Source organism: Salvelinus sp. IW2-2015, unplaced genomic scaffold (assembly GCF_002910315.2).
Source record: "Salvelinus sp. IW2-2015 unplaced genomic scaffold, ASM291031v2 Un_scaffold1609, whole genome shotgun sequence".
Taxonomy (NCBI): domain Eukaryota; kingdom Metazoa; phylum Chordata; class Actinopteri; order Salmoniformes; family Salmonidae; genus Salvelinus; species Salvelinus sp. IW2-2015.
In genome coordinates this window covers 92,508-103,046 of record NW_019943028.1, presented here as the reverse complement: position 1 = coordinate 103,046, position 10,539 = coordinate 92,508, and the positions used below count along the sequence as shown (strand labels likewise).

At 45.6% G+C, this 10,539-nt stretch overlaps 1 protein-coding gene across 1 annotated transcript; it reads right to left on the bottom strand.

The window, feature by feature from the left end:
* Positions 1–4,165: 4,165 nt before the first annotated feature.
* Positions 4,166–8,251, bottom strand: LOC112071411 (APC membrane recruitment protein 2-like). The gene has a single exon (XM_024138870.2). The coding sequence runs from the start codon at positions 7,679–7,681 to the stop codon at positions 5,681–5,683; it is 2,001 nt and encodes a 666-aa protein (XP_023994638.1). The 5' UTR covers positions 7,682–8,251; the 3' UTR covers positions 4,166–5,680.
* Positions 8,252–10,539: the final 2,288 nt, after the last annotated feature.

Here is a 10,539-nt window from a genome sequence, read left to right as displayed (position 1 = left end):
CTCTTTCTGTCTCTTTCTCTCTCTCTCTCTCCCACACACACACTCACACTGCACACACACAGTGGCAGAAGCTGAGGAGGTGCATATGATATTGAAAAGAGGAACCATTACGCAACCACTTCTCTGAACAGGAAGTGGCATCATCTTGCATTGGGGGGGAGAGAGAGAGAGCGGGAGACCATTGAGGTGAGATTGACACATGGATATAATGTGTGTTAAAGGTGAGAGTTCTATTGAACAAAACAGGCTTGCTTCAAAACCACATGTTCATGCCATGACTGTTAATTTTGTTTGTGTGTGTGCGTGTGTGTCTGTGTGTGTCTGTGTGTGTCTGTGTCACTGCACCAGTCCGACTCCAATCTGGTTTCTCAGTTCCCCCCCCTCCTCTCCTTGCCCAGCACCTTCTTCTTATTGGATGACCTAGTGGGGTTGCCAAGGAAACATCTGTGGTGGGACGAAATGTGGGGTGCAGCTTTTTGAATGTGCTTCAATCACACATTCACACATGCATTCACTTTCTGACACACACACACATACACTCAGGTGAAAATCAGTGGTGAGATTTTATACAAGCAAGGCCAGTTACCCATGGAGATTAAATGATGGAGAAAAAAACAGATAGAGAGGGAAGAAAAGATGAGGGGAGGAGATAACTACAATCATTGTTAACTCTTGAGTTTCTGAACAAGAGTACATTATCAAGTATATCTACACTCGAAGAAAAAAGGGTTCTTCGGCTCTCCCCGTAGGAGAACCCGTTTTGGTTCTACGTAGAACTCTTTTGGGTTCCATTTAGAACTCTCTGTGGAAAGGGTCCTGCATGGAACCCAAAAGGGTTCTACCTGGAACCAAAAAGTATTCTTCAAAGGGTTATCCCATGGGGACAGCTAAAGAACCATTTTAGGTTCTAGATAGCACCTTTTTGCTAAGGGTGTAGAACTGTATATCATCATCAACATCATCATCACCATAATCATCATCAACATCATCGCCATAATCATCATAATTTAGTAGTACAACTTCACCTGAATAACTATACAGTCAACTTAAATCATTCTTCTAAATTATGCAGGTTCTCAAACAAACATGCACACTGTGACTACAGACAGGCTCTTGATGCCAGACCTTTTCAAGCATCATTCGACATTTAGAGTTCACCCTAAACAAACCCCTATACACACACACACACACACACGCACGCACACGCACACGCACACGCGCACGCGCACACACACACACACACAATAAAGTCCTCATTGCTTTCCTGCCTACCCCTCAGTCTTTCTTTCTCTCTTTCTTTCTCATTGTCTCATTTCCATTCTGTCTTTGTTTTCCTCTGTAAGCAAATTCAAAGTAATTCCACCCAGACAAGTCTTTATAGTTGAATATGCAGTATACCCACGCTGACTGACTGTGTGTGTGTGTGTGTGTGTGTGTGTGTGTGTGTGTGTGTGTGTGTGTGTGTGTGTGTGTGTGTGGAGGTGAAAGGTTAGATCACACGAAAACGAAAAGAGATATCCCATTACACACCACAACACACAACACACACACACACACACACACACACACACACACACACACACACACACACACCACACACACACACACACACACACACCAAACAGGACGCACTTACACAAAAACAAAAAACAACAAAAATACAAAACCACGAACACAAAGGTAGTCACTTCACACAAAAAAGCAGGCTCCCACTTCACACTGATAGTGTACACACACCCCTCTCTCTGTCATCATGAGCAGCTTTGATCTGGTGTGCTGTTGCCATTAGAGTGTTATGGTGTTACGTAATGCTTTTACATAAACTGCACTCTGCAGGGAGAGAGAGGGAAGACAGATGGGGGGGTGAGAGAAGGAGAGACTTCTTTTTGCTGCACCATTACAAAGGGGATTCGCACTGCACCAAATCCCCCTTCCTTACAAATGCATGCACACACACACAAGCACACACACACACACACTCAGTTCCATATTGGCAGATTGCCTATTTTGGCTGAATCCAGCACATTTCTTTGTGTTCCAGATTCAGTCTGTCTCTCCCCACCATACATTCTAACAATCAATACTCAACATTGATTTATTTTAATGAACAAGCATGGGGAATTGTATCTCCATCTCTTGAAATGAACCAGACAGCTCTCTGAGCCACACACTAAAACAACAACAGCCTCCCTCCCCCACCCCTCATCCTCCTAGGGATTTAAACAGCGGGGGGAGGGGGCTGAACCACAAAGCTTCATCCATATCACCCACCAGCTGAACAACCATGCCCTACACGTGGTGTGTGTATGTGTGTGTGTGTGTGTGTGTGTGTGTATGTGTGCAGGTGACAAATGGATGCTAACACTGAGCCAGAATCCACTCTATTAGCACAAACACAGGGTTTTATTCATTAAATATATAAACAGGAAAGAAAACAAAGACATTCACACCATTAACAGAGAGAAAGAAAGACAGACAGGAAGATAAAACAGTAAAAATGATGGATAATGCTATCCACTGTAATGCAACTTGTTGCCCAGATTAAGGATAAAGTGGTGAACAGAGAGAAGGAAACCAAAACATAGAAAAACATCCAGACTATTTTTAAAACTGTGCTCCACCTTTACACTCTCCTCTCTTCGACTGTCTGTTAGGATTTCTCTGAACTGCTCCCCAAGCTAGTGGGTCCAATCAACATCCCTTATACCCACTTCTAAAACTCAGGAACAGACCGACAGATGGATAGATAGACAGACTGACCGACCGACAGACAGGTAGGTAGACATGGGGTTAAGAGCAACGTCATGCTCATTTTCTGTAGGTCTGTCACTCCTGATGGTATATAGAGGAACAGTGGTCACCAGCAGGATGAGAGAAAAGGAGTGTGTGTCCATGATTTGGGGATGGGGATGAGGTGTACTCCTGAATGCAAGCCACAGGTATTACCTTTGGCCCCCACCCCCCACCCCCTTCCTCCTTCAGATATCAGAAACAAAGGTCCACAAAGGTCCGCTAAGAACCTGCCCATTGGGCACACCAGGTCATTTCAACGTGGATAATTGTGTCAWATTTGGTTGAGACGTTGATCAATGAGATTACAACCTATATTCAACTCAAAAAGACAGCCAAAAGTTAGTTGAATTTCCAATGTGTTATCAATATGCTTCAAACATCTAAAACCACGATCAAATTCCAATGGAAAAACAATGTCTGATTTTTGGTTTAGATGTCACCCAAACGCCTATCACTGCACTTTCAACCAGTTAAAAGCACAGCAGTTCAAATGAGAATACAATGTCAGATATGTTGTTGATTTATAAAACAGATTAATGTGTTATCACTGTGCTTCATCTAGTAGCACAACCAAGTGACCTGGATTGAAGTTGAGATTACATTAAAAGTACATGGTGCAAGTGATCAATGCCATTCTAGATTCTGCGCAGATTATTAAAGCGATTGTAAAGATCTCCATAGACCTGCAATGACCTATGATGCTATCTTGAACATGCACACTTTATATGATTATATAAGAAATGTATAGTTAACAGTAACCTCAAAATGTGGCCATGGATGTGTTACTCATTTTAAGGTAAAATGTTAAATTAGTTTGAAAGATTTACTGTATACAAAAGTAATATGGAATTGTGTTTGGTTGACAACGCAACCAAATATCAGCATTTAAAGGCGATGTATCTACTTATTGGACAGTTCCATCTGAGCCACTGGCTTAAACCTATTCTTTAACTTTTATTTTTGGTTGAGTTGGAGACATGAATCCAACATATAATTTGTTGACAAGTTAACAGGCTATTTATTGTATTTCAAAAGTGATATTGAATTGTGTTTATTTTTTTGTCAACGCAATCAAATTTCAACATTTGAAAGATATTTATCTTCTGCTTGGATAGTTCCATCTGTGCCACTGACTTACTCTGGCTTTAATTCCAGTTTGTCTACAAATTAATAATTGATATGTTGGATTATTACATATGGTTTTTCTATGTTGAAATTTGGTTACCGTGATGCCATTATTCTCTGGTTGAAATTTCACTTCCAAAACAACAGGTTGATATTTTCCATGTAGATTCCACATCACAATAAATTGACAAATGACATTGAAACACTGATGATTCAACCAGTTTGTGCCCAGTAGGGGGAGGGAGGGAGGGGGGGGGGGGGTCGCAGTGAAGGTTGTTTGCGGTGTCTCATGAAACATTATCTTATAAAAAGAGTATGAAAACCAGTGAAGAACAAATTACTCAGTAGAAAAAAGCATTGTAGTATTAATGTGTCCTGGCAGAGAAGAAAGTAATCCTTGACGTGATGTGTGTGTGAAAGAGAGTCCTTGACGTGGTGTGTGTGTGTGTGTGTGTGTGTGTGTGTGTGTGTCCTTAGTGTAGACTGTGTTCCCTGAACCTAGTGCCTTGTGTTCCAGGCACCTCATGCAGCAAGAGAGGAGTGTTCAGTGGTCGTTGTTCAGTCAGTAGAGGAACATCATTCAATGGTGTCTCACTATTGCGTTACTTTTTCCGTTTTTTTATTGGTTGGTTTGTTATAGTTGTTAATCCCAGAGAGATTGAACCTGCTGCTGTTTCTCCAGTGCGAGGTCATCACAGTACAGTAGTTGCTCGTTTGAGTGGTGGAGTACATCTGGTCCAGAGGAGAATGTGTGTGTTTGTCATTCACTTAGGACGATTAAGTTTTGTGATGTTGTTTCTTGGTTGTGTTCACTGGCAAGGTGAGGTGTTGTATCCGGTGATCTCCATGTACACCTTAGTAAAAATACATTTATAAATGCTTTCTGATTGTTTTTTAGCAATGTTGTCACCACTGTTATCCACTGGTACTTTAGAACTGGGAGAGGAACAGTCAACAGTACACCCCACATTGCCACGGGAAGTAGGGTGCTGAAGAAAAGTACAAAAATAATTTTAAAAAATCACTAAAGTAGTGCACTGGGCCTTTAATAGTCCTGTATTGCTCCTCTGTAGCTCAGCTGGTTGAGCATGGTGCTTGTAATGCCAGAATAGTGGGTTTGATTCCCGGGACCACCCATATGTAGAAATAATTGCACACGTGACTGTAAGTCGCTTTGGATAAAAGCGCCTGCTAAATGGCATAAAAAATATGTAGATGAGGATTGAGACTGTGATTGTAGTCTGGGATTAGGAGGTAATTCGTTAACGATTAGATTATTACAAACTGTTTAATTGGATTAGGCCGTCATTAGATTTAACACGTGGTATCATATAAAGATCTGTGTTTTAGAAACAAGGACTTGAAGAGAAGAAGAAAAGCTTCTCTAGACATTCCTAGTGGTGTGCAGTGCAGAGTAATTCTGTGACCATTGTTTAAATATTCAAAAGCGCTGAGAGTTGTRGAAAAAGTGGATCCCAAACTTTGAAATGCCCTCCCCTCACCCACTTGAAGTCTTTAAAAGTGTCCCATACACACAAGTCCAGTCATGTAGATTTTTTGTTTTTAACTTCAACTTTTGGGGGGGCGTGACCCACCAGGATCAATGGAAGTGTTGTTTAGAGCTACTATCACTCTCTTTCAAGCCTTTATCATTGTCTGATGCATTTCACAATAAATCAGTCTGGCAATGTCATACACACCAGTCCAGTGATGTTGTCTAGTTCTAACCAAAGACACAAGTCCACGGCTGCCTGGTCCAGACTTARTTCCTGGGGGCTGGCCCTCGTGTAGCGTTGCCGGGCTTGTTCCCAGGGCGACGGACTGGCACCTTGGAGACAGGGATCCTGGTCCGGGCTGGGGGAGGAGCTTGGGTGGGTGTGTCAGAGGGAGGAGTGGCTGCGAGGACAGTAGAAAGAGCTGATTGACTCACAGAGTGGGGGGGTGTGTTCTGTCTGACACTAAGAGGGATTTTGGACTCACGGGGAAGGCTAGTGCTTCCCTTCATCGAGCGGAAAGATGAAGAGGAGGAAGAGGAAGGAGGAGTAGTCTGGGAGGGAGCGCTGCGTTTGTAGTCGTCAGTGGAGAGGGAAGGAGTACTTGTCAGATCTTCTTCCTSCTCTTCCTCTTCATCAGATCTGTCCAATTCCTCATTGTAGAGGTCGTAGAGTGCGTCACCAGAGTAGCTGTCACGCGATAAACCAATCCTCTGGTTCCGCAGGAAGCCGTCGTCAGGCGTTGCCGTGGGGGTTGCCGAGGGCGTATCCCAATAGCCCTCATCTCTAAGGGCCGGGACATCCTGTTGSGGCTGGACCTCCTCCTTAGTGTCCTTCTCATTGGGCAAGGAGGTTTGACGGGCAGCATGAGTGGGTAGTTTACTCATCCTTCCTCCCCCCACTAAAGGGATCTTGCTGAGTCCCAGAGACTTGARCTGGGGGGGTTTCCGCTCTGTACCCCTGGGGGGAGCCGGGTGAGAGCTGGGTCGTGGGAGGGCGGGGGAGTTCTCTCCCCCAGAGGGGAGCATGTGCCAGAGCCCCTGCATATCTGCGTCGTCCACCCCGTCAGGGCTGGCCATCTCCTCGCCACCCCCCATGTAGGCCACCACGCCGCTGCCAGAGGGCTGCTGAATCGGGGCAGAGTGAGAGGGCATCAGCCGTGCCCTGGCTGGGAGGGGGGCAGGGGCTGAAGTGGGGGTAGGGGTAATGCTGGAAGGGGTGACATGGTTAGTAATGGAGGATTTAGCTGGGGAGCTGCGTACTACCCCGCCCCCACTGCTACTGCTACTACTGGTGACACTTCCTCCTCCTCCATTTCCTCCTCCCACGTTTCCTGCCACCTCCTCCTCTGTGTCTGCAATGATATCACCGCATCCTGTCAGCGAATCAAAGCTCTTGAGCGAGGTGACGTCAGTGAAGAGGAGTGAACAGAGCCGGTCCACTGAGGGTTCAGAGGTGGGGTCACACCGATCCAGAGGAGGGGTGGCCGTTGCTGAGGAAATGGACGTTTTGGGTCTTGAGTGAAAGGCAGTGTGAAGAGGGGAAGGGGATGGTGTATAGGGGAATTCTGACAGGTTTGTCGTCATGGCAGTAGAGTGCGTGAGTGGTGTTGTGGCGTTGTCTGCGGAAGAAGTTCCCGCTGATTCTGTGTTTAGCTCAGCCTCCAAGCTCGCATTATCCTCCTGGGGTGAGCGGGGCTGGGGTTCAAGGGTCAGAGTGACATCTTTCACTTCCTCCTTTAGAATCACATCCCCCTCTCTCACCTCCCTCCCCTCAGTTACCCCCACCTCTCCCTCAGTCACTCTCTCCTTCCGCCGCCACCTTATACTACTAAAGAAGCCTTTTAAACCCCTCCCCCTGCTTCCAAACCCTGTATTCTCATTAGCTCTCACACTTCCTCGTCTGAGCAGCGAAAAGAAGCTCAGTGATTTGCTGAGAGACCTCACCTGTCCCGCCTCTGATATTCCGGACTCCTCCCCTCTCTGTCCATCTGTCTCCGAGCTTGTTAGTCCATCATGCGTTTTACTCCTGACGAGCTCGTTAGCCGTCCCCGCAGAATTCCCATTCACAGAATTCCCATTCTCGGAATTCCCATTCCCATTGGCTTCTTTGTTCCTGAAGGAGAAGAATCTGGCCATTCCGGAGCTGGAGCGTCGTTTTCCAAACAGCTTTAAGGCTGCTTTGTTGATCTTCCCTGGCGGTTGGGGATCGCATGGGGGAACAGAAGGAGGAGGTGGAGGAGGTTCCACACATTCTGACTGCACCTCCATCTTCTAGCTATCTCTATCACTCAATTTCTCCGGCTGTTTCCCTCTGTTCCGCTCTCTCTCTCTCTCTCACTCACACTCTCTCTCTGTCCTGCAGCCTGGTACTCTCTTGCTTCCTCACTGGTTCTATCTGATGCTTGCCTGTTGGTTTTCCCTCTCTCTCTCTCTCTCTCTCTCTCTCTCTCTCTCTTTCTCTCTCTCAAACACACACACGCCGGGTGCTACTCCTGACTGTATCCATGGCAACTGGTTGGGCTAAGCAGCTTTCGTCAGAGTTGGCGGACTGCCCATGTCTCTCCTCCTCCCTCTCTCCCTCCCTGCTCCCTCAATATACTCCCCCCTTCCCACTCAATCAGCACCATGGCTCTCTCTCTTCTTTTCTGTTCTTTATTTATTCATCTTTGTTCACGCCCCCAGATTAGTTCCTCCCATCAAAGTGAGACAGAGAGAGACTGACTTGTGCTGCACTACTGTGTGTGGTTGTGTGTATGTGGTTGTGGGTGTGTGGGTGTGTGTATGTGGTTGTGTGTATGTGTTTGTGTGAGATTTCAATAGTATGTGAGACAGATGAGCTTGTGTTTGCTTATGAATGTGTGACCTATACAGAACTTACATAATAACATGTGTTTGTGTGTTCAGAGGTAAACACTTTAAGTATACAAACTGACCCTCTCAAATCCCACTCAGATGAGAAGACTCAGTTGTGTAGTGTTTTTCTCCCATTGCATGTGTGTCTGTGTGTGTGTCAGCAGATCTGCTGATCAGTGGAATGAAGAGGATAAAGCATGCATATAGATTTAGAGAATTATTTCAGCGTGGCTAATGTTCTCAACACACACACACACCAGACTGCAGACATGCCTCCAGTAGAGTTTGGCCTGGCAGTATACAACATATGGCAGTATACAACTAACCCTGTTCCACATGGAGTCAAGGACCATGTGTCCAATAGGATATGACAGCTAAGAGACAGCGGTCTAACAGTCTCATCTAAAGAAGACTGACTGTTGAAATATATATTTTTTTGATGTTGTGTATTTGACCCAGTGAAATAAATACATACATGTATAGTATATCATAGCGTTTTGTTCTGTCTCCCTCCTCGTGTTTCGTCCACAGACTCTGTTTCATTCTCTCCTTCCTATACTGCTTATGTGCTCAATCTGTTCGAACCTTTTTCTTGTCATTTTCTATTCCTCCAAATCTCCCCTCAGCACCCGACCTACTTTTAGCCGCTCTCCTCGCTCCTTCCCTCCTCTTTCCTAGTTTTGAGGCACGGGACCCATCTTCCACCTCATTGCTATCAAACAATGTCTTCATTCACATGCTGGAGGCTACCAACATCCAAACAGACACACACAGAGACACAGGGCTTCCCCACCCTATCCCACCCCACTGAGGTGGATCTCCTTATGCTCTTTCCCAGCCAACTCTATTAGATAGAGCCTACCCAGGCCTGCCTGTCTGTCTACCTACCTTCCTGTCTGTCTGCTTATCTGTCTGCCTACCAGCTCGTCTACCTACAGTACCTACCTGTCTGCCTGCAAAAATAGTATGTTACTCTCTATCTCTCTCTCGATTGCGTGTTTTTTCACAGGCCCCCTGGGTAGATCTCGTCACTAAATGGGACAGTTAGAGGACATTACAGAGTGTTACTGAGTGTGTGCGTGTGTGAGAGAGAGAGAGAGGTATCTGTCTATTGACTCCATATTCAGACCAATGACTCAATCCATTGATGGGCTGAAGCAGAGTGGAGTGGATTGTGAGAGTGGTTGGCATGGTAACAATTATTGGATGGATCAGGCCGTGAATAGCCATGTTGTTCATATCTGCCTTATTAGACATCCGTCTGGCCATAGTGGTGAGGACAGATTTTATGGATTTAACAGGTCATATCTTCTGCTCTGAATAATGCAAAAGTATAACCCTTCCTCTAATACAGAATTATTAACACACAGTACACAGACATGGCATGCAGACAGAGCACACACTGGTCACCCCCTCTGTAGCCCCAGGAGTCTTGTAGTGAGTGGTTTTGGGGGGTAGGGACTCTTAGAAGGGTGTCTCCTCAGTGTGGCTGGGTCAGAATTAGACTAATCCGTGTGTGTGTGTGTGTTTTAACCCCCCCAGGATTACTCCTTGTGCTCTTTTGTTCCTGTAATGAACAGAGAGCAGCTTTAGGTTTTATTAAGTGACATAGAGCCACTCCCCCCATTGTGACATAGTACGAATATACACACACTCCTATATTAAAATCACATGTACAGTTCAGTCAACAAATTGTATATGCTGTCTTAGGACTGGTCTAAATGTGAGCATGAAAAAGGAACATGTAGATACAAAAGTATGTGGACATCCCTTCAAATGAGTGGATTCGGCTATTTCAGCCACACCCGTTGCTGACAGTTGTATAAAATCGGGTACACCGCCATGCAATCTCCATAGACAAACATTGGCCCGCACTGAAGAGCTCAGTGACTTTCAATGTGGAACCATCATAGGATGCCACCTTTCCAACAAATCAGTTTATCAAATTTCTGCCCTGCTAGAGCTGCCCCAGTAAGTGCTGTTATTGTGAAATGGAAACGTATAAGAGCAACAATGGCTCAGCCGCGAATAGGTAGGCCACACAAGCACATAGTGCTTAAAAATCATCTGTCCTTGGTTGCAACACTCACTACTGAGTTCCAAACTGCCTCTGGAAGCAACGTCAGCACAATAACTGTTCGTCGGGAGCTTCATGAAATGGGTTTCCATGGCCGAGCAGCTGCACACAAGCCTAAGATCACCATGCACAATGCCAAGTGTCAACTGGAGTGGTGTAAAGCTCGCCGCCATTGGACTCTGGAGCAGTGGAAATG